Source organism: Pelophylax lessonae (genome assembly GCF_965119305.1).
Source record: "Pelophylax lessonae genome assembly, chromosome: 3".
Lineage (NCBI taxonomy): Eukaryota > Metazoa > Chordata > Amphibia > Anura > Ranidae > Pelophylax > Pelophylax lessonae.
In genome coordinates, this window is record NC_138770.1 from 646,272,104 (window position 1) to 646,297,169 (window position 25,066).

General features: G+C 44.3%; 1 protein-coding gene across 1 annotated transcript in view; it reads left to right on the forward strand.

The window, feature by feature from the left end:
- Positions 1-25,066, forward strand: part of MSH6 (mutS homolog 6) — a 68,352-nt gene that overhangs the window by 30,607 nt on the left and 12,679 nt on the right. The window contains exons 3-9 of the mRNA XM_082251369.1: positions 6,976-7,139; positions 13,861-16,402; positions 19,475-19,746; positions 20,713-20,830; positions 22,543-22,632; positions 22,906-23,060; positions 23,147-23,346. Coding sequence (XP_082107495.1) covers positions 6,976-7,139; positions 13,861-16,402; positions 19,475-19,746; positions 20,713-20,830; positions 22,543-22,632; positions 22,906-23,060; positions 23,147-23,346 — 3,541 coding nt within the window. The remainder of the gene's footprint in view (positions 1-6,975; positions 7,140-13,860; positions 16,403-19,474; positions 19,747-20,712; positions 20,831-22,542; positions 22,633-22,905; positions 23,061-23,146; positions 23,347-25,066) is intronic.

Below are 25,066 nucleotides of genomic sequence, written 5' to 3' on the forward strand. Positions count from 1 at the left end.
TTCGGGTTATGTTGCCTCCACAGGAGCAGGACTAGACAGGAAATTAAAAAGCTCTGGCCACACCCCAGGGGCAGTCCCAGAGGGTATATCCTCTCTCTCTCTCTCTCTGCCTCAGCAAATCAGTTATTTTCTGTCTAGTTAGGAGTAAGGACCTAGATACCTTGCTGGGATCTTAGGTCCTGGCAAGAATTTTTTCTTAAAGGATTTTTTTAGACAGCTTTTTTCTCCAGTGTTCCTGTGAGATCTTCAAGCAAGAAAGCTGAACTGGGCGACGGGCTGGATGTTGAGATCCGGTGGTCACCCCAGTTCAGCCTACGAGCGCGTGCAGGCCATAGCTCCGCGCTGGGTCGGCCGCGACAAAGTCCCATTAAAGGACTGTCCACGCGAGTTAAACGTCTCGCTGAAACGCCAAAGACCATGAGTCACGGCGTCCGTATCGGTCGACAGCCCTCCCGCCCCGGTGGAGAGGGGTACTGTCAGGAGTTGGTGCCCGCCTGGTTCCGGTATGGTGAGTAGTATGTTCCCCCTTTCCCCCTGACGGGTTTTGTGGTGAACGCGGGCCCCTCTCTGTATGGTAAGATAGAGTCCCTTTCTATCCTACAACATGACACAGATCCTCCTACTTTGAGTGTGATTTTATGTGTGCAAAAAGCCAGGAGGCTTGGTTTGGGAGCTAACAATCTAATTGTATACATGTTTTAAAGATGTAATCTGTGGCATTCTGGGAATCTTATGGGTTAAGAATAAGCTACCTACCAGTCAGAAGCCACGGACATGTAGACTGCCTTCCTAATCAGATCTCCAGCTATCAGCAGGCCTCCCGAACGGCCATGTGGTCCGCCAGGGCCGGTACCGCCAACCACGCCATATCCCCATGCAGTGAGAGTGTTGTGTGCCCTGCAGCACACCGCTATTCAGTACGGGCCGCCGCCATTTTTTTTGCTGGATCGCACGAGCCGCCATTTTGGCGTAGCCTCGTGTCTCCAGCATGGGGGCGGCCATGTTTGAGGTGATCCAAACACCTCGTGGAGCTTGGGGGAGGCGCCGGAAGGCGTGCAGAGGGGCGGAGCCGCCTCCTTTCTTCCTGGGCAGCCAGCCAAAAGACTTCCTGTTTGTTAAGACAGCGCTGTAACCTGTTGCAGTTAAACTCTGAGCATCAAGTGGTGAGCCTGGGGGTTTATCTCTCTCTCTCTCGATCGATAGGGATCCCTAGCAGGTAACACTAAGGGGCTTTTGTGGCGCTGGGGGTCGAAAAAAAAAAAAAAAAAAAAAAGAAAAGTTTTTTTGAATTATATTATCCAGGAAGTAACTGGAGTTATCATGGACCCTGCCACACATATTCCCCCACCTGTTTCCCTCGAGGGGGCCACGGGACCCGCCGGTGCACAGAGTATGGAGTCATTTACAGCAATTTTGGAGTCTATGGTGGCTCGGGTGGAGGCGGCCTGTCAGGGACGGGGGTCAAGGAAGCGACCCCCGCCTACCCCTATACCATCTGACACCTCTGACTCAGATTCAGAGGTGGTCACGGCAGTTGCAGGTTCCTCTGCAAGGGCTGTTATCCCAGTTGAGGCTTTACCGGCAGAGGCAACTGAAACAGAGATTCCTTTTGGTACTAATAAGCCCATCAAGACGATGAAGGCTTTTCCTGTACCTAAATGTTTCGGTAATCAGATTAAAGGAGAATGGGAGCATTCTAAACGTACCTTTACTATTTCCAAGCGTATTGCTAGACGCTATCCGTTTGAGGAATCCATCATTAAGAAATGGACGGTACCACCAGTCGTGGATCCGCCTATTTCCAGGCTGAATAAAGCCACGGTTATTCCAGTGGAGGACACTTCGTCCTTTAAGGATCCGGTGGATCAAAAGATGGAAGCAGAGTCCCGCACCATCTTCTCTCTGATAGGGTCAGCTTTTAGACCAGTAATTGTTATTGGTCTAGTTTCCCAGACACTTACGGAATGGGCGAAAATGGTACGCCTAGATCTTAGGGGAAAAGATATTCCCCAGGAGACATCTGATTTGATGGAACAGATTATACAAGGGCTACAGTTTATCTGTGACGCAGCCTTGGACACTACTCCCTTATTAGGGCATGCATCTAAGACAGCGGTGATCCTCAGACGTGTGCTGTGGTTAAAATGCTGGTCAGCTGACCTAGGTTCCAAGAAGACCTTGACAAATCTCCCCTTTCAGGGGAATCGTCTATTTGGGGCCAACCTAGATGAAATCATTAAGGATGCCACTGGGGGCAAGAGCACTTTTTTGCCACAGGCTGCTAAAGCTAAGGGACCTCGCAACAAGCGAGGACCTTTCTTTACCGCCCATAAAGGGCGCCCGGCTGGTACTAGCGGGAAAGGCAAGACTCCTCCAGGAGGGTTCAAGAGGGGCTGGTCGGACAAGCAAAGGACCAACCCAGCCAAACCCGAAGCTAAGGAGTACACAGCCTGAAGGTGCGCCCCCACCCGGTTTCAGGGTGGGGGGACGTTTTCACCGGTATTCAGGACATTAGATCGAGCATCAACCACTACTACCGGTGCGATTCTTCCCTTCCAACATTTAAGTACTACAGGAAGCGGTAATTACCGTTCCCTGAATAGATCTTTTCCTTTACCTTTTCCTAAGATTAGTCCCGATACCTCACAGGAATCGGATCTGGTTGACCAGGTAGGCCAAGTAGCCTCTAGTCGGGTGACTTCGGTCCCTGAGGTACAACCAGAAAAGATCACCTTTTCCTGATAACTATCAGGTATCTGATAAATGTGTGAGAACAGAAAACGACCAGACTTTCTCGGATGGTCGGGGCCAGATACCTCTAGGGACGCCTGGTTCAGATCCAATCAGCGCCAGTGGTCCTAGAAATTCTAGGCTGGCCTCCTCAAGCCGGCCTGGCTGACTTGGACATGTTAGTCGTAGACGTTCCGTGGGAACTTCGTCTCAGGGAGTGTCTATGGTCTCAAGGACCAATTTACCATCATGCTTTACAGTCGCTGGGTTTAATGGCCTGGCCATTGAGACCCAAGTACTGAAGGACAGAGGTTTGTCAGCTTCAGTCATTTCTACCCTTATTAAAGCAAGGAAAGCGACTTCCAGCAAAGTCTATTATCACACATGGAAAACTTATATTGCGTGGTGCGAATCTTTAGGATTTCCTCCACGTACCTATTCGGTGTCTCGAATATTGGCCTTTTTGCAACAAGGGGTTGAGCAGAAGCTAGCCTTGAGCACCATCAAGGGTCAAGTTTCAGCATTAGCAATCTTCTTTCAGAAGCCTTTAGCTACCAAATCCTTGGTGCGGAATTTCATCCAGGGGGTGCGGCACCTGGCTCCTCCAGTCCGCGCGCCCTTACCGCCGTGGGATCTTAATTTGGTTTTGTTGGTTCTACAGAAACCTCCTTTTGAAAACATCAGGGAGATTCCCTTGCTTACTTTATCCCAGAAAGTGGCCTTCTTGGTGGCTATTACTTCTGCTCGCAGGGTGTCAGAACTGGCTGCATTATCATGCCAGTCCCAAAACCTAGTGATTCATAGGGATAAGGTAGTACTTCATCCTAAGCCATCTTTTCTTCCTAAGGTGGTTTCAGATTTTCATCTGAATGAGGAGATTGTACTACCTTCCTTGTGTCCTCAGCCCAAGCATCATCGGGAACATGCGTTGCATTCCTTAGATGTGGTTCGGGCAATCAGGGTATACCTGAAAGCTACGGAATCTTTCCGTAAGACGGATTCACTTTTTGTGATCACGGATGGCCCCAGAAAGGGTTTGCCTGCATCTGCCGCGACCATTGCCAAATGGATTAGACAAACGGTGGTACAGGATTATTCTATTAAGGGTCAGAGTCCTCCGTTCCCTGTTAGGGCGCACTCCACTCGAGCGCTCAGTACTTCCTGGGCCTTTCGCCATCAGGCGTCAGTGGTCCAGGTATGTAAGGCGGCCACCTGGTCGTCAGTACATACCTTTACAAAATTCTATAAAATTGATGTGACGGCATCGGCGGATGCCTCATTTGGCCGCAAGGTTTTGCAGGCCGCAATTTGAGGAGACCGGTGGTCTACCTCGAGGGTTTTTTTCTGTTTGAAAAAAAAAAAAAAAAAAATTGTTTCCTCTTTTTTTGTTGAGTCTCATCATTAAGGATGAGCATTGTAAACTTCTAGTTGGCACCGGTTGGGCCTTCTAGATTGGGATTTGATTTCCATTTTCCCACCCCTCAGTTGTGATACTGCTCTGGGACGTCCCGAAGGTGGTGTATCACCGAGGACTACGTCTGTCAATGAGCGCTAGAGAAAAATGGATTTTTGTAAAATCTTACCGTAAAATCCTTTTCTCTTAGCTCATTGACAGACGTAGTCCCCGCCCCTCTGTTTTTTTGAGTTGGGTTAAAATCTCTAAAGACTGCTTTTTCACATAACTGATTTGCTGAGGCAGAGAGAGAGAGGATATACCCTCTGGGACTGCCCCTGGGGTGTGGCCAGAGCTTTTTAATTTCCTGTCTAGTCCTGCTCCTGTGGAGGCAACATAACCCGAAGGTGGTGTATCACCGAGGACTACGTCTGTCAATGAGCTAAGAGAAAAGGATTTTACGGTAAGATTTTACAAAAATCCATTTTTTTTGCTAGAAAATTACTTATAACCCCCAAATATGTGTATATGTACACTGCTCAAAAAAATTAAAGGAACACTTTGAAAACACATCAGATCTCAACGGGGAAAATTCTGATGCTGGATATCTATAAGGGTATGGACTGGGGTAATGTGTTAGGAATGAAAAGATGCCACATTATTGATGGAAATGATAATTCTCAACCTACACTTTTGGGGGGACCAGTGACATTACTACAGTGATCAGTGCTAAAAGTATGCATTGTTACTGTAATAATGACATTGGAAGGGAATGGGTTAACCTAGGGGTGATGAAAGGGTTAAATATAAGCCTAGGGAAGCGTTTCTAACTGTGGGGGGGGGGGGTGATGGGCTTTTGAAATTATCATAGAGACCTGTGAGCCTATATAGAAGGATCACAGGCGCTCTGTAATCATTCCAGAGAGAATAACGGTCAGCTGTGTTTACAACAGACTTCTCTCTCTGCTCTCTCAGCGTAGAGCGATCGCAGGTGCCCGGCAGCAATCGCAGCTGCCGGCCCCGTGCATCGCCATCCCTGCTGCCGAGTAGCCCTCTTTCACGCAGGAGGGGCCGCCTGCTGTAGTAAAACTACGGCGGCTGGTCCTTAAGCGGTTAAACAATGTTCCTTTTTATTTTATTGAGCAGTGTATTATTTTATTGGGATTTTATGTGATAGACCAACACAGTGGCACATAATTGTGAAGTGGAAGGAAAATGTTAAATGGTTTTCAAAATGTGCATTTGTATTCAGCCCCTCTGAGTCAATACTTTGTAGAACCACTTTTCGCTGCAAGTCTTTTTGGGTATGTCTCTACCAGCTTTGCACATCAAGAGTGATGATTTTTTTTTTTTTACAAAATAGCTCAAGCTCTGTCAGATTGGATAGAGCGTGTCTGTGAACAACAATTTTTCAAGTTTTGCTAAGATTCTCAATTGGATTTAGGTCTGGACTTTGACTGGGCCATTCTAACACATGAATATGCTTTTGATTAAAACCTTTCCATTGTAGCTATGGCTGTATGTTTAGGGTCGTTGCCCTGCTGGAATGTGAAGCTCCACTCCAGTCTTGAGTCTTTTGCAGACTCTTTCTTCTAAGATTGCCCTGTATTTGGCTCTATCAATCTTCCCATAAACACTGACCAAGCTTCCCTGTCCCTGCTGAAGAGAAGCATCCCCACAAAATGATTCTGCCACCACCATGTTTCACAGTGGGGATAGTATGCTCAGGGTGATGTGCAGTGTTAGTTTTCTGCCACAAAGTTAAATTTTGGTCTCATCTGATCAGAGAACCTTCTTCCACGTTTGCTGTGTCACCCACATTGCTTCTTGCAAACTACAAATGGGACCTCTTATTTTTTTCTTTCAACAATGGCTTTCTTCTTGCCACTCTTCCATAAAGGCCAGCTTTGTGGAGTGCACGACTAATAGTTGTCCTGTGGACAGATTCTCCCACCTGAGCTGTGCATCTCTGCAGCTCCTCCAGAGTTACCGTGGGCCTCTTGGCTGCTTCTCTGATTAATGCTCTCCTTGCCAGTTTAGGTGGACGGCCATGTCTTGTAAGGTTTGCACAGTGCTCCGTGAGATGTTTAAAGCTTTGGATATCTTTTTGTAATCTAACCCTGCTTTAAACTTCTCCAACTTTATCCCTGACCTGTCTGGTGTGTTCCTTGGCCTTCGTGTTGTTTGTTCGCTAAGGTTCGCTAACAAACCTCTGAGAGCTTCACAGAACAGATGTATTTGTACTGAGATTAAATTACACACAGGTGGACTCGCTAATTAGGTGACTTCTGAAGGCAATTGGTTCCACTAGAATTTTTAAAAGTATCAGAATAAAGGGGGCTGAATACAAATGCACGCCACACTTTTCAGATATTTAATTGTAAAAATCTTAAACCATTTATTTTCCTTCAACTTCACAAATATGTGCCACTTTGTGTTGGTCTAACACATAAAATCCCAATAAATTACATTTTATGTTTTGGGTTGTAACTTGACAAAATGTGGAAATTTTCAAGGGGTATGAACAATTAAGGTACTGTAAAAGGGGAAAACAAATTCTTTACCAGTATTTATCTTGTATAATCAGTGTACATTTTGAAGGTGTTTCTTGGTAATGTATGTATAGACCTACATAGAAAGCAGGTTTATATATAAATGTACCTATATGTGGTATAAAAAATAGTTGCCATTCAAACGGCAACCTAAATCAATATTTTATTATTGCCAGTTGGCTTATTAAAAGAGCAGACCATAAAGACCGTGCCAACCCTTTCCAATGTTTAGTTAAAATCTATGTGGATCATTTGTTTTAAATACACTTTTTTTTTTTTTTTTTTTATTTGTACTTTTAGGTTCCTCTGCTGCAGAAGCCCAAAAAGGGGGTATGTTTTTTAGTACCAGGCCTGAAATAACTAGAGCAATGAAAATGGCAGATGATGCACTGCAAACCGAAAAAGATAAGAGACTGGCACTGGCTGTTTGCACGGAACCTTCTGATTCGGAGGAGGAAATGGAGGTAAAAAAAAAAGCCTGATGGGATAAAAATTAACAAGATGTTATTTCCTCTCACTAACTGTGTTACAGATGTGTGCTGCTTTTTTTTATTCAGTTACACACTATACTATACCCTTGACAAAAGGTTTGTAGCTGTTGTTAAATACAATTGTTTCTGTTAGCTTCATTATAATGCATATTTTCAGATTATCGGCATGACCTATGGGGAAAGGTCTGCTTTAAAGGAACATGGCAAGCAAAAATATTATTCTTTAAAAAAATTTTGCTCCTTTTTTTAACCTTTTACCCCAATTAGTCCAATTGTCAATTGCCCCTTTTGTATCTCCTACAGTAACTAGTTAATTTTTCCTGGTCCTGACTTCCCCCTGTGAGCAGACCATGTTTATCATGGCTGCTGAGCTTCTGCCCTGTGGATCTGTGTCTCTGCAGCTTTCCCCTCCTTGTAGACAGTGTCCACGGTGGGGGTAGCTATTAGACGCATGGTGTGGCTAAAAAGCTGATCTGCAGATCAGGCCTCAAAAAAGGCTCTATCAGATCTCCCCTTTACAGGAGACCGTTTGGTTCCTCATTGGATGAGTTAAAGGACTCACAGGCGCAAAGAGTACTCTTCTTCCTTAATCCACCAAGGGCAAGTTACCGCGTAATAGACGGGGGCCTTATTTTACAGTACACAGGCGGCCCTTTTTTTGCCTTCGGGACGCAGGAGAAAGGATCTAAGCCATTTAGGTCTTCTGGGGGTTCCAAGAACACATGGTCAGGTAAGCCGAGAACAGGCCAATGCAGACCTGCAGACAAATCCCCCATCTGCATGAAGGGACACCCTCACCCATATCTGGGATGGGGGGGGGGGGGGGAAGTCTTCGCTTCTTTCCGGAACTGTGGACTTCCTTGATTCAGGACAAATGGGTCCACGAACTAATCCAATCGACTACTAATCCGATCGAGTTACAAGATCGAATTCTGGTTTTGACCATCGGATAGGTTATTCACGTCCAATCTACGCCCATCTCCAGATTGGTTAAGGGATCTACGAGAGGTGGTACAAGTTCTGCTGTCACAAGAGGTGATTGTGCCGATTCCCTCTCAGATTTCAGGGGTTCTATTCAAACCTGTTCACTGTGCCCAAGAAAGAAGGAAAAGTATGTCCAATCCTTGACCTCAAGGCTCTGAACCGCTTTGTGTGGGTACAGAAGTTTCGGCTGGTGTCCGTTCGCATGGTAGTGGCGCCCCTACACCAAGGAGATTGTTTTTTTTTTTTTTTTTTTTTTTTGGCCCTCCATCGATTTTAAGGATGCAGATCTACACATCCCTATTTACGCTGGACACCAGCATTTTCTTCGCTTCACTGTTGGAGAGGAGCGTTATCAATTTGTGGTGTTACCCTTTGGTCTCACCTCCGCCCCCAGGGTCTTCACCAATAGTGTTGGCTTCGGTATTGGCATTACTGCGACAATGGGGGATTGTGGTACTGGAGTACCTGGATGATCTCTTAAGAGCAGACTTGCAGTCAACCCTGTTGTGCGATTTGACAGTGACTGTATAGACTCTGCAAGAGTTCGGTTGGAGCATCAATTTCAAAAAATCTGTCCTGGTATCATCCTCAAAATTGGATTATCTGGGCCTGACTCTGGACTCCACTTCGGGGAGGGTTTTTCTCAAACCCCCACCCCCCCCCCCCGGACAATCTGAAAAAGTTGCAGGGGGCGATTTGTTTGCTGTTATCCAGCAATCTGTCCTCCTCTGCGGACTTTCATGCGAGCCTTAGGTCTGATGGTGTCAACCTTTTTGAGGCAGTTTTGTTTGCTCAGTTCCACACGAGACCCTTACAAAGGGAAATTCTTGTCCAATGGAACAAAGATCAAAGTCCTTGGACACTATGATTCGGTTGAGTCACAACACAGACTGCTTCTCTATGGTGGCTTCGCTCGTTGACACTACGCCAGGGCAAGTTCTTGCTCCCATTGTATTGGAATGTGGTAACCACAGATGCCAGCCTGTCTAGCTGGGGAAGCTGTATGTCCAGGGGTCCTGGTCAATAGAAGATTCCAGACTTCCGATCAATATTCTGGAAATCAGAGCGATAAAGCTTTGCCTGAGTCACTGGACAAATCGTTTACAGGGTCCAGTTCCTCCTTTCCCTGTTAAAGCGCATTCTACGAGGGCGCTTAGTAGGGATAGACCGATATTTTATTTATTTTTTTTTCCCTGGCCCGATACCGATATTTTGGTCACAAAGTATCGTATCAGCCATTTAAAGTTTTGAAAAAATAAAGACAATTTTTGACACAAAACTGGTACTAACCATGTTAGAGGAAGTAAATCCTCATAAAAAAAAAAAATGAGGAAAAAAAAAAAAGCCTGTAAATACAAAGGCATAATGAGCTAGTTTGCATCGCATACTAGCTCATTATGAAATACTTACCTTAAAACGAAGCCCCCACAGTGTCGCCTGCTCAGCGACAGGACGACAGACTTGTTCGGCCGTCCTGCTTCCTTGTTCGTGTCCTCCAGCCATTTGATTGGCCGGATGCGTGATTACATCACTCCCGCGCATGCGCCGCCGTTACGGCATAGGGCTCTGAAGGAACGGCACGGATGGTCGTTCCTTCAGAGCACATATGCGCCGATGACCTCATCGGCTGCATGCACTGTAAATATCTCCTAAACGGTGCAAGTTTAGGAGATATTTATAGCACCTATAGGTAAGCCTTTAATATAGGCTTATCTATAGGTAAAAGACTTTAAAGTGGGTTTACAACCACTTTAATGTTAACATTTTTACAATTAAAGGCTCATTCTTCACACCTGCATGAAAACTGATAGGAATACCACACAGCTTTCACTTGCAGGTACATCAGTTTAACATCATGTGAACGAACGAGTCCTAGAAGAATAGACAAATGTAGACTGGGAAAATAACTAAAGGCTTCCCAAAACAAAATTTACATAAACTGCTGCAGCAGTGCACTCACTGTCTGCAATGCTTAAATCTAGTAGCTGCAGTGCAAAAGACAGTGGACTTGACACTAGTACTACTCACTTTCAATACTCCCAGTTAAGTAGAACAATATTATAGTGCAGAAAGCATATTTCAGCATGTTCACCAGTTAAACGGCTTCTGTTTTTTTTTTCCTATATTGCTGCCGCTTCACTTAAAACACACTGACTTGGTACCGAGGAAGGAGGAGCAGAAAAGTATCTTCTAGCACAGTGTTTCTCAACTCTGGTCCTAAGGGCACGCTAGTATTGCCTTGGGGAGATGCAGTCTAGAATGCTGCAATCACTGAGCAGCTAATGATATCACCTGTGATGTAGTTCAGTTTTCTTGCAAACCTGGCCTGTTAGTGTGCCCTGAGGACCAGAGTTGAGAAACACTGTTCTAGCATGAGAAGCAAGTCTTTTGTAGCGTGCCTCATTTTCTTTCCACTACTGAAGAGGTTCACCACTTCTGTCAATTACTGGTTCCTTTAAATAGAGATGAAGTTCATTATCCAGGGTCATTATTGCAGATTCAGAAGAATCCTCTGCATGAGACCCCAATAAAACACTGAACATGGCATCTATTCGACCACGATTAAGCTTTTGTCTTTTTGGACATTTTTCTCTTTTTGCAGCATCCTGCTCTTCCAGATTAGAAAACTGCTCTTCCTGACTTGTCTTTTCGGCAGGAACGTCCTGTTGAATTGCTTCTGTCAGTCATTATTTTGCCTTGGCCAAGACGTCATCAGAAGAGAGAGCATGATTCTTGTATCGAGGATCCAAAAGACATGCAAGAACATTTTTATTCTCTTCATGCTTCTCAAAACGTTTGGCGAGGCTGTCCCTCTTAGCCTGCCTACATGTTTTAGTTCCACGTGTGTTGGGTCCTTCTCTTGTAGAAGCATCTTCAGCACTCTCAGACATGGGAGGACAGATGACACAGATGAGTTGTAATAACTCACCTCTAGTGTCACTACCTCTATGGGGAGGAGGGTCTCAATGACATTGGCTACAATGTCCCACTGATCAGCAGTAGGGCAAGAATATCATCCATATTCACCTAAGCGCTCGCTTCTGCTCCAGCATTCTTTGCAGCATGTGAAGTGTTGAGTTCCATCGTGTTGGAACAACATTAATCAAATTGTTTTTGGGTAGGTCAAGGTCTTCCTGAATGCACCTCAAACACTGCTTCGGGACATCCCACTGGTTAGAAGAATTGAAGTGGGGTCTGTCAGTGAACGTAAGAGAACTGGATTTTTGTCTTGCCGTAAAATCTTTTTCTCTGAGGTTCACTGACATATAGCACCCGCGCCTCTGTTGGGGTGGTTGTTTGTTCTTCTGACACTACTTGTAACAAACTGGAGTCCTACAGCAGGAAGTGATGGTATACCCTCTGGGACTGCCCCAGGGGCGTAACCAAAATGGTTTCCGCCTAGTCCTACTCCTGAAGAGAGCAGCATAAACCCGCTGGTCTGAAGAATTGAAGCTGTGTCTGTCAGTGAACCTCAGATTTTATAGTAAGATAAAAATTCTGTTTTTATCTTCCAAATGCTCAGTGTCTTTTTTTTTTTTTTTTTAGGTTCATACAGTTGAGACGTGCCTATCAGGCTCAATTTGGGGTTGCCCTGAAAGCAGTTTCTTCAGGTCTGGAAATCTTTCTAAGAGATGAGGACCTGGCTAAGCCTTTATCAATACTATACAAATATATCTCTTCCCAGAGACCACTAGGCTCCTTAGTACCTGCAGAGCCAAGTCAAGTGGGTGACTGATGTTCCATATCTGGACAAGGAAGACTGGGCGGCGGTATGGGAGGCTCTCTTTTTTTTTCGACTTCTATCAGCAAGAGACCAACTGGATGCATTACAAATTCTTACATCGCATATATTTTGACTCCTGCTAAATTGGAAAAAATCTTTGTAATGGTCGCGTCATCCTAATGGCGATACTCTGCCTCTGGAGCAGATTTTATACATACTTTTGGCAATTAAAGATGATTGGCATTATCCACTGTATTCAGTTAGTTAGTACTTTTTAACATTTAGGCCATCCATAAACCTCTGTCTATTGGGCCTGGTTGATGGATTATCTCCCACTAGGGCAATATGCACTCTGCTCACCCTTTTGTTTTATGCCAGAAAGGTATTAATAATATTGTGGAAGATAACCTCTGCTCTAGGGCTGGGCAAAAAATCGATTTAATCGATTTATCGATTTTTTTTTTTTTTTTTTTTGCAAACTTGTTTTTTTCTACAATTGTTTTTTCCGCCTTGTGCAGCCAGCCCCCGCGTAACTGACAGTACACACACCCTGGGCTCCAGCCAGCTCCTAGTCCGCTGCACACCGCACAGGAACCAAACTCCCCAGTAACGGACCACCGCCGCGCCTGGATGTGACGTCAGCTGCCGGGAGAGGAAGCGGGCGGTGCGTATATACAGGGGCTGTGATAGGATAGGTACAGACTCTGTACCTATCCTATCACAGCCCCTGTACAGACGCACCGCCCGCTTCCTCTCCCGGCAGCTGACGTCACATCTAGGCCTGGCGGTGGCCGGTTACTGGGGAGTTCTCTGTACCTATCACAGCCCCTGGACAATCACCAAGCACACTATTTACTGCTCTCTCCAGCAGGACAGTCAGTCACTTAGCACTTTATACTGCTCTCTCCAGCAGGACAGTCAATCACTTAGCACTCTATACTGCTCTCTCCAGCAGGACAGTCATTTAGCACTCTATACTGCTTTCTTGAACAGAATTATATTCTTCTTTCTCCAGCAAGAGTCAACAAGTACGTTATACCACTCTCTCCAGCAGGACAGTCACTAAGAACTGTATTCTGCTCTCTCCACAAAGTCGGTCTACAGACTCTATACTGCTCTCGCCAATAGAATTCTATACTGCTCTCTCCAGCAAGACAGTCATCAAACATTCTACATTGCATAGGACAGTCAACAAGCACTCTATTTACTACTCCAATAGAACTCTACTATGCTTTCTTCAGCAAGACAGTCTACAAGCACTTTATAAAGTTGCAATTTTGACACTATATCTGATGTCTGCAGTCATTTTTTAAGTGCATTGAAAAAAAAATCGAATCGAAACTCGAATTTTTCTTTAAAAATCGAAGATTTTTTTTTTTAGGCAAAATCGCCCAGCCCTACTCTGCTCCTAAACTTGAGTCTTGGAAGGCTCGGGTTAATGGGGCCCTTCCGATATATAAAGCAACGTACCTTTAGCAGAGGAGTACCTCAGAAATTTGACAAGGTATGGGGGGGGTGGATTGAGTCTCTGCATACAGTTTCAGATTGATTTGAATTGATTTATTACTAAACTGCCTCTTTTTAAACATAAGCTGAATGGGTCTGGACCTCTAGTATACATATAGTTGCAGCTGATCAGTCAAGTGTTTTTCTAGTTAATGGGCCAGAGTTGCGGGGGGCCCAATAATCCTGCATGCTCTTTATTTTTGGGTGTTCTGTGTAAGTGACAGGCAAACTGTTTAATTTCAGCTTTTAACTGTTTGGGGGGGGGGGGGGTTAATGCTTGATTTGTAATTTTTGGACTCTTGGCCTGTTTTGTGTGGATTAACAGCCTTGTTTTGTTTGTATGAAAATTGGAAACTTTCGTAAGATTTTTCAACAAAGTAGTAACTACTTTGTACAAGAATGTGTTTGCAGTTTTGGCTTGTTTTTTGCTGTTTTTAGGGAATACATTTAATAATGGTGTGACTTTACAATTTTCACCAGGTTGAGGAAAGTTCTCCTGTAAGTGATGAGGAAGAACCAGACAGAAAATCTAACCGTCCAGCTCGTCAAAGTAAGAGTAATGGAAAGGCCAAGAGGAGAAGAATAATTATTGCGTCAGACAGCGAAGATGAATGCTCTGATGAAGAGTTCAAGCCTGATGAAAAGGATGGTGGGAGCAGTGATGAGGCCAGCAGCGGTGTGGATGAGGGAGCAGTCTCTTCACCAGAGAGTGAAGCAGAGGAAGACAGTCCAGTAAAGGTTCCGGTCAAGCGCAAGCGAGGTGGTGGTGGTATTTCCAAGACTCCGGCTCCTAAAAAGAGTCTGCAAAATGAGATTTCAGAAACGCCAAAGAGAACAAGCAATGTATCTGCAGAAGCCAAACTAAAGCTGTCGTCCTTCTCTGCCCCAGAATCTTTTGAGTCTGCGTCGGCCACAGGTGCTGCTGGAGGAGTCACTGTTTGGGAACATGAGAAGTTTGAGTGGCTTCAGGATGGCCGGAGAAAAGATGGCAATCGCAAAAAGCAGAGCGATGAAAATTATGACCCAACAACACTGTATGTTCCAGATGACTTCCTCAATAAATGCACACCAGGAGTAAAGAAATGGTGGAAGCTCAAATCTCAGATCTTTGACACGGTCATATTCTACAAGGTTGGGAAGTTCTATGAACTGTACCACATGGATGCTGTTATTGGCGTCAATGAATTGGGCCTGACATTCATGAAAGGAACTTGGGCTCACTCTGGTTTTCCAGAAATTGCTTTCGGCCGATTCTCTGATGTACTTGTACAGAAAGGATACAAAGTGGCCAGGGTAGAGCAAACAGAAACCCCAGAGATGATGGAAGCACGTTGCAAGTCCATGTCTCATCCAACCAAATTTGATCGGGTGGTGCGGAGGGAAATATGTCGAATTATTACAAAGGGGACCCAGACCTACAGTGTTCTTGATGGAAGCCCCTCTGAAAGCCATAGTAAATATCTTTTGAGTTTTAAGGAAAAAGCAGATGATTCCTCTGGGCATCATAGAGTATATGGTGTGTGCTTTGTAGACACCTCAGTGGGGAAATTTCACGTTGGTCAGTTTCACGATGATCGCCATTGTTCACGGTTCAGAACTTTAGTAGCTCACTTTCCTCCAGTTCAGATACTGTTTGAAAGGGGCAACCCTTCATCTGACACAAAGAGAGTTCTTAAAAGCGGTTTGTCCACTGCAATTCAAGAGGGTTTGCAACCTACCTCTCAGTTTTGGGATGGCACAAAAACACTAAAGACACTGGCTGAGGAAGGCTACTTTGTGAAAGAAAGCAAAGGTGACCATGATAATGGCACCTTACCTTGTGTTATCAAGAACATGACTTCAGACAGCGACTCACTAGCACTTTCCCCTGGAGAAAAGAGTGAGCTGGCTCTTTCTGCTCTGGGGGCATGCATTTTTTACATGAAAAAATGTCTTATTGATCAGGAGTTGCTTTCTATGGGCAACTTTGAAGAATATGTTCCCGTTGACGTTGGCATTGAAAAGTCCCTAAGCTCAACCAGTTTCTTTGCTAAAACCAGTCAGCGAATGGTGCTTGATGGGGTAACACTGACCAATCTAGAAATCTTACAGAATGGGACCAATGGGTCTACTGAAGGTACACTACTGGAAAAACTAGACACATGCTTTACTCCTTTTGGAAAACGGCTCTTAAAACAGTGGCTTTGCGCACCCCTGTGCAATCCTTTTTCAATTAATGATCGTCTAGATGCGCTGGAAGATCTCATGGCTATCCCAGAAAAACTGACTGAAGTGGGAGAACTTCTGAAAAAACTTCCAGATTTGGAGAGACTTCTGAGCAAAATTCACAGTATTGGCTCACCACTGAAAAGCCAAAATCACCCGGACAGCAGAGCGGTAATGTATGAGGAGACTACATACAGCAAAAAGAAGATTGCAGATTTCCTTTCTGCTCTGGAAGGTTTTAAGGTGATGCGTGAAGTCATCATGGTTATGGACAATGCTATTGATGGTTTTAAGTCAAATATCCTTAAGCAGGTTGTGGCTCTTAAAGATAAACATCCTAAAGGCCGATTCCCAGATTTATCATCTGAACTGAAGAGGTGGGACACTTCATTCGATCACGAGAAGGCTAGAAAAACGGGGGTGATTACCCCTAAAGCTGGCTTTGACCCTGACTATGATGAAGCACTGAGAGATATCAAGACCACAGAGCAGAATCTTACAGACTATCTGGACAAACAACGCAAGAGGCTTGGGTGTAAAAGTATAGTGTATTGGGGTACGGCAAAGAATCGCTACCAAATGGAAATACCAGAGAGTGCAACGGAGCGCAATCTGCCAGAGGAGTACGAGCTCAAATCCACAAAGAAGGGCTACAAACGTTACTGGACAAAGACCATTGAGAAGCTTTTTGGTGAGCTGGTGAATGCAGAAGAGCGCAGAGACGCAGCACTTAAAGACTGCATGAGGAGGTTGTTTTACAACTTTGATAAAAACTGCAAAGAGTGGCAGACAGCCGTGGAATGCTTTGCTGTGCTCGGTAAGCTTATTGCTCTTACTTGTCATGTAAACGTGTCCAAAACGTAAGTCAAATTGTGCATATTGTGAAGAAAAATACCTAAGCAGAGGCTGCCTTCCGTCAAAATTGGGATTTAAAATGATCAGGTTCCCAGATAAAGGCGGCTGCATTTCTTTTTAAAGCTGATCTCCAGGTTTAGTAAACTTGCAAGAGTTTGAACCAAGCTAATTCCAAACTTACCTTTGCTGGCAGATGCAGTCACAGCTCTATATAGCTTCAGCTACATACAATATACAGTGCTGTATTCCTGCAACAGGACAGGGACTTCCTGACCCGCTCCCAAGGACAACATTGAATCGAGCTGAGTGCTGCTCAGCCATTCACAGTGAGCTTTGTATTTTTTTTAGGAATGAATACAAACATTGGTGGAGGTGGAGATCGTGACTTCTCTGCCCAACTCATCCTCAGCCAATCAGAGGAAGCTTTGTATTCACAAAAATATACAAAGCTCTCTGTGAATGGCTGAGCAGCACTCAGCACAACTCTTTTGTTTTAGGAGTGGGACGGGAAGTTGGTCCACTGTGGGAATACAGCGCTGTATACTGGATGTAAACAAACCAAAAATTCAATCTGCAATTAGCCACTTCCAGCCTGCCTTTCTATGTAAACACATTGCTGTGCTCAGTGTGCACTCCCAGCATAGTAACTGGCTGGTAACGGAAACCACCTGATGCATATTGGCGATTGGGAGGTTTCCGATCATGCGACTCCTGTGATTGGCCTCCCACCATTTAGAACCTCTTAAAGGGCTGGGAGACGGCGGGAAGGGGTTTAAAATTTAACATAAACTTGACCTGGGTTACAAAGTGACACACAATAGGTGATTCCATCCCACCTAATCTTTACATAAACCAAAAATAAATTTAGTGTAGCACTACCAATATATAAACAATATATGCACTAACTGGCCACTTTATTAGGTACACCTTGCTAGTACCGGGTTGGACCCCCGTTTTGCTTTCAGAACTGCCTTCATTTTTCATTGCACAGATTCAACAAGGTGCTGGAAACATTCCTCAGAGATTTTGGTCCATATTGACATGGCATTACGCAGTTGCTGCAGATCTGTCGGGATAGATAGATATCTCTATCATTTTCATAACAATTTGTCTGCCTAATACCAGTGAAGAAATCATGTGATAATTCAAGTCCTCTTCTTAAACACCATGTAAAAACTAAACATGCCCTACAGCCACCCAGTGAGAACTCCAATCTGCTCACCTCCATATTTGACCTCGGATGATAAACCGAAGTCAAACAGCGCTTATTGCACTAACCGGGCTGATGTTACTGATAAACGGATCTCCCTCACTCCTACACTATTCAGCTCATACCACATTCAGCTCATGCATAACCTACAGTGGGGAAAATTAAATATTTGATCTCCTGCAGATTTTGTAAGTTTGCCCACTTACAATGAAATGAGGGGTCTATAATTATCATAGGTGCATTTTAAATGAGACAGAATATCAACCAAAAATCCAGAGAAAAGCACATATAAAACAAATGTTATAAATTTGAGTTGCAGTTCAGTGAATACAATAAGTATTTAATCCCCTACCAACCAATAAGAATTCATATAAAAATAATTGTACGCATATATACATACAAAAACTGAATATATCTACAAAATGTATACAGGAAGGGATACATGGGTGAATAAGATGGTTACAAGGCACTGCACAAATATGAAAGGGGGGGGGGGGGAGTTAAAAATAGCTAAAACAATCTAAATCAATGTTGAAACCAGAAGGAGATAAAAGGAACACCAATTGTTATCTAATAGTATATCTTTAAGAGCCCATTCAGACTAGCGTGACACGACTTTGGGGGGGCGACCTGTGAAGTCCCGTGCACCGCGACTTCGGCGCGACTTGCAGAGACTTCACACAATGGAAGTCTATGCAAGTCGCTCCAGGTCGCCCCAAAGTAGTACAGGACCCTTTTTCTAAGTCGGAGCGACTTGTGTCACTCCTATTCGTGCGGGTCCTGTACTACTCAATGGACCGCGACCAAGCGCGACTTGTCAGGCTGACAAGTCGCGCTAGTCTGAATGGGCTCTAAGACTTTGTGTAGTGCTATACTATTTTTTTCTGGCCTTCAAGAAAAAAGTGTTTATATAGAATTTTTATTTTTTAAGTCTAAGGCCTCATGCACACTGGGCATTATCAAAACACCAGTAGAAAGCTGCAGCTATATAGAAGTTTTTCAGCTTTTTTGCAGTAGCGTTTTCAGTACTAGTTAGTTCTGTGTTTTTTTTTTTTCTTCCCCAGCCATAAAATGCCCCTGCCAAAAACTGATGATAGCCTATGTGTGCATGGACACATAGGATAACCTAGCGGGGAGTTTACTGACTGCAGAAGAAAAACGCCTGACGCCAAAAACAGCTGCTCTAAAAACATCCAGTGTGCATGAGGCTTTATAGCTGGTGACCGTGCAGGAGGATACTTTTATTATCTGATGGTAACGGTGCTCAGTCCTGGAGTGACACACTCCTGAGGAGACATGTAAACAGCCTGAGCATACAGGACATTTTGACACGCGTGCTGAGTTCTGTCCGAAGAGGGTGCTGCTGGTGATGCTGGACTGGAGCTCAGTTCACACTATGAACCACTTGTGAATCACAGAGGGACCGCACTTCATTCCTGCTCAATTCACATGTTTAGTGTGGTGAGAAATCACACCAAAGACATGCATGCAGCAATTTTAGATCTGCACTGCAACTGAATCTTATGATTGTTTTGTACCATGCAATCCAGTGCCTGCAAAGAACTGTTTGACTTGCATTTGGGGTGATGTCAAAATCGCAGTGGTCCCCACTGCGAATCACAAGGGCAGTGCAATTTGAATGTGGTGTGGGAAATGCTCACGGATTGTGGAGTTTCCTGCACCATATTAGTGTGACACCAGCCTTAGGAGGAAGCCTAGGACAGCTCTGGAACATGAGGTGGGAGGGGAGAAAAAACTGGCGCTACATTTTAAGACCCTGTAGATATTTGTATTAAGCTTATCCTATACACATTCTTCTTGCAGATGTCCTCATGTGTTTTGCTCAGTACAGCCGTGGTGGTGATGGACCAGTTTGTAGACCAGTCATAGCTTTACCTGATGACATGTCACCTTATTTGGAGCTTAGAGGGTCCCGTCACCCTTGTATTACAAAAACCTTTTTTGGAGATGACTTTATTCCAAACGATGTTGTGATTGGTTGCAAGGAAGAGGACTGCGATGAGGACAATAATGGTGCCAGCTGTGTACTTGTGACGGGTCCAAACATGGGTGGGAAATCCACCCTGCTCAGACAAGTAAGCAAGACACATTATTTACACGGGGATGAACTGGATTGTTACTAAAATACAATCCTATGTGGTAATATTACAAGAAAGCATACATGAAATACAGTAAAACTTTGGATTGTGAGCATAATTTGTCCGGGAAACATGCTTATAATCCAAAGCACTCGTATATCAAAGTGAATTTCCCCATAAACTGTGGAAACTCAGATGATTCGTTCCACAACCATTTATTCAGAAGTTCTTCATTTTATAGTCCATATAAAAAGATTTATAGCAATGTGATAGGTTGTGTAACCATAAAATGTCCATCTACAAATGGCGTCTCCACAAGGAGATTCAAAGCAAAATGCAGCAGGAGTTGGAGTATAAAAGAGGAGAGGCACCTCTAAGTGTAGCAATATGGTTACATTTAATGAATGTACAACATTTAGCAACTCACATGGCTGATGATTTAAACAGGCACATCTAAGTATGGAGGTATCTGGGGTAAAGCTGTCCACATAGACCGTCCTCCGCACCGCTGTCAGTCTGCAGTCGTGACAGGGAAGACTACCCTGCAGTAGAGCGATCTGAAACCGACGCTTGAAGCGCTCGTGGAGCGCAGCGTGGAAGGGGTGATGGCGATGCGGAGGACGATCTATGTGCACAGCTTTACCCCGGATACTTCCAAAATGTGCCTGCTTTAATCATCAGCCATGTGAGTTGCTAAATGTTGTACCTTCATTATATGTAACCATATAACTCAGAGGCACCTCTCTTCTCTTTTATACACAGTTGTGACATGACGCTACTCATATCAAGACATCGCTTGTTTATCAAATCAAAATTTATACAAACATTTTTCTTGTCTTGCAAAACTCTTTTAAACCAAGTTACACTCCAAGGTTTTACTGTAATGGATAGGTTTAATGCTTTGGAACAGATAGGGGAGTGTGTAAATAAATATTGATTAGTAATTTAATTTTTGCCCTGTAGGCTGGTCTCCTGGTGGTTATGGCACAGCTGGGATGTTATGTGCCTGCTGAGGTTTGTAGACTGACTCCAGTGGACAGAGTGTTTACAAGACTGGGAGCGTCAGACCGAATTATGTCAGGTAATGCCTTTTACCCATATTACAAGTTCTTTGACAGCCACAGTTTTATGCTTCAGTTGGGCTCCATTTATTTAAAAAATCCACAATATAATAATTGTACAAATATATAATTTCATCAAAAGATATAGAAAGAAACTGCTACTGTCACCTCCCAGTAGACGTGGAGGCAGTGTCTGAACCGTGTAGACTAGATCTCTGCAAACGTGACAGGATCGACGTATGGCTGTAATCAAATCTGACTTTTTTTCTTCAGACTGTGAGTGCAGTGTTAAGCTTCTGCAGACTGTCTGTAGCTGTCTACCCATACCTCTGATACAGGTAGATAGTTACTAAATGACAGGAAGCTCAAACTACACAAGTGATCACCAGCACTCTTGCAGTTCAATGAAAACTACAAACCGCCAGCCAAAAAGGGTGACGGTACTTGTAGGCATTCATTCATAGAACTCTGTGAATGAATGGCGCAGCAGTGCAGACATAGCCCTGCTTAGCCATGCACTTTTCAAATTATGAGAGCAGGTGCAGGAGAAGTTCTCTGACCTGCTGTCACAAGTAAGGGGGGGGAGTCAGGATGGAGAGCTACACAAGAGTGGCAACATGGTACATGTTCAACCTAAAAATGGGTGCAGCATGTAACAAAAGGTGAAGTTATTATTTAACTGTCTGTGCATTATAAACAAATTCTATTTTTATTCATTTTTAATATACACAGCATCCAACCCCCCCATTCCACCCATGTCTCCATGCTTTAGTTTGTTGATATCACTTTGACCCCCCCTAGCATTTCTAGTTCTAGTTAATATAATATACCTTCCAATCTATTTACTAATGTTAGCAGCATGAGGACTGAAAATTGTTTGATGAATGAGAGCGTTTAGTTCTGCTTAAAGCAGTTGTATACCCCGCTTGGTGATTTTTACCCACCAGTAACACCTATAATAATAAGGCTTACCTGTAGGTAAAAATGAATATCTCTTAAATCTACAAGGTTTAGGAGATATTCACCCTGCATGCAGTTACTGACATCAGCGGCGCATGCGCTCTGAAGGTCCGGCGTATCGTGCCGGAATTTTAGAGCTCCGTGACGTCACTGCAGCTCCAGCCACTCACAGCGCCGGCGCCCGCGAACCTGGAAGAAAGGCAGAGGGAACGTCGGCCCCTTAGTGGTGACCGGGCGCCGCTGCGGGGGCTTAGATCTAAGGTAAGTATATCATAATGTGCTAGTTTACGATGCATACTAGCTCATGCTATCGTCTTGCAGGCTTTTTTTTTCCAGCGGTTTACTACAGCTTTAAATAAATTCAGGGTAATGGTCCTTTATTTTTCTATTTTATTTTATAGTGCCTAGGTCTTATTTAGGGCTACATGGGTGACTTAAATATTTCTGCTGCTGAGAGATTAAAAATTGTGTTTTATTTTTTTAGTCATGTAATTTGCAGCAATTTGAAATCCATGCAATGCTGATGACCGAACTCTCGACAAGCAGCTCTGATCTCTCTATCAGTTAATAGCCAGCGTAGCCCCAGGGCTTTTAGTACAGTTTCTATTGAATCTTATTTGGCACAGCCTGCTCCCCTTTTTCATAATTTCTCTTTTGTGTATAAAACTCGATATTTTTTTATTTTGATTGGTGGGGGGGGTTTAGAAACTTAAAGTTTTTGCATAATGCTTTTGATCATTTTTATAATGATGCGTTTTTTTCCTCTCCCAAGGTGAAAGTACGTTTTTTGTGGAGTTGAGTGAAACCTCCAGTATACTTCAGCATGCAACAGAACATTCCCTTGTGCTTCTGGATGAACTTGGTATGTCACCGTTGCCTTTTTTTTTTCCCCCCCCCTCTCAAGTACTATGAAAACGTTCTGAACGTTCTGTTAATTTACTACTCCACCACCTTCCAGTGCACTATACCTGATGCTCTCATTATCCAGTGCTCAGCGTAAACTCTGCCTGTGTTTCACCATGAATATGGGTGTAATATGAAATATGGTCAAAAAGGTGGCCTTGAATAATGGGTTCTTTTGACCTCTTTCCACGTAAAGTTCCCGTATAAGATATTATTATATTATAATCCACAGGTCGTGGCACGGCTACATTTGATGGAACAGCTATAGCTAGTGCTGTCGTAAAAGAACTCTCTGAACGGATCAGATGCCGCACATTGTTTTCAACACACTACCACTCATTGGTGGAGGATTACTCCCACACACCAGTAGTACGGCTTGGTCATATGGTGAGTGAATTCTACAGCCAAAACATGGAAGGACCTCTCTGCGTATCTTTTGTTATACTATTTTTTTTTTTTTAATTCTTGTTTAGGCCTGTATGGTTGAAAATGAGTGTGAGGATCCCAGCCAGGAGACCATTACTTTCCTCTACAAGTTTATCCAGGGGGCATGTCCAAAAAGCTATGGATTCAATGCAGCAAGACTGGCTAACATACCAGAGGATATCATTCAGACTGGTCACAGAAAAGCAAGGGAGTTTGAAAGCATCATGCTGTCTGTGAAGATATTCAGGTACATTTGAAATGTCAAAGGGTTTGTTCACAAGGGCAGTAAAAGATGCTTTTCTCTATCATTCGTCGACAGACGTAGCTCCATCTTCTTTAGACCAATGGGTTATGCTCCTCCTATCGGGAATAGGCACTAGGCAGGGAAAAAACGTTACCACGCCTATGGGGCTGTCCCTGCCTCCCAGTTTGCTTCAGCCTGCCAGTTTGTTTCTGCCTAGTGTAGGAATAGGACCTAGCTCCCTGCCGGGACTTCGGTCTTGGCTGTAAGGCCCTTTTTCACACATGGAGTCTGTTCAGATTTGCCTGTCAGTTTTTTTGGCGGATCTGAACAGACGCCCTATGCATCCCTATGGGGCATCGGATGTCAGCGGACATCCGATCCGTCAAAACCGGACGGATGGAAACCCTATTTTCCATCTGTCTGGCTGATAGGATGGGAATGGACAGACTCGGAGCAATCCAGCTTTCTCTGATCTTTTGGACAAATCGGCTGCGCAGTCACCCGGTTCGGATCCATTCGTAACATGCCATGGCTGTGGCCTACATCAATCTTCAAGGGGGCATGAAGAGTGCCCGGGCGGCCCTTCAGTGGGCCAAGATTCTGTCATGGGCGGAAGGATAGGTTCCAGCTCTATCCGCAGTTCACATTCCGGAAGTGGAGAATTGGCAAGCGGATTACCGGAGTTGTCAGGTTCTGGATCACGGGGAATGGTCCCTTCATCTGGAGGTATTTAATCTCCTGTGTGTCCATTGGGGGACCCCAGGTGGTCGACCTGTTGGCATCTCGGCAAAACACAAAGGTGATTCTGGTTGCTCCAGACTGGTCTTGGTACGCAGACCTAGTAAAGATGGTCGTCGAGCCTCCCTGGCGGTTGCCTCTGAGGGGCCGATCTTCCATCCTGCTTTATGGTCGCCGGCTTTAACGGCATGGCTGTTGAAGGCCAGGTGCTGAGAGATGGAGGTCTCTCTGGGTCTGTGATTCCTACCCTGCTGAGGGCTAGAAAAGCGGCTTCCAGAAAGATTTATCACCACACGTGGAAGATGTATATTTCATGGTGTGAATCGCAAAAACTTGCACCCTCGCCTTTTTTCTAGGCCAGGGTCTTGGCCTTACTCTTTAGCGAAAAATTTCGGCAAAATAGGCAGGGAAAGGGAAAACACCTTGTGGTTTGAGTGCCAAAGGAAACAACCCAGACCCCCCCCCCCCGGCACGCTGGCCAGACTGGGGAAGACCATAAGGATCTAGGATAGCCAGTGCGTACCCAGTCCAGCAGTTGATTGTAGTTCTCACTGGAGCAAACTTGATTGTAGAAAGAAAACAGCAAAAGGAATAAAGTCCTGTTAAACCACTTTTGGACCAGAAAATTTTCCCCCTTAGTGAACAGGCCATTTTTTGCGATTTGGCACTGCGTTATTTTAACTGATAATTGCGGGGTCGTGCGACACTGTACCCAAATAAAATTGATGATCGATTTTTTTCCCCCCACAAATGGAGCTTTCTTTTGGTGGTATTTGATCACCTCTGGGGTTTTTATTTTTTTGCGCTATAAACAAAAAAGTGCGACAGTTCTGAAAAATATTTTTCACTTTCTACTATAAAACATTCCCAATAAAAAAAAGTAAAAATCTAATTTTCATAATTTTAGGCCAATTTGTATTCTGCCACATATTTTTGGTAGAAAAATCTCAATAAACATATTTAGATTGGCGCAAAAGATATCGCA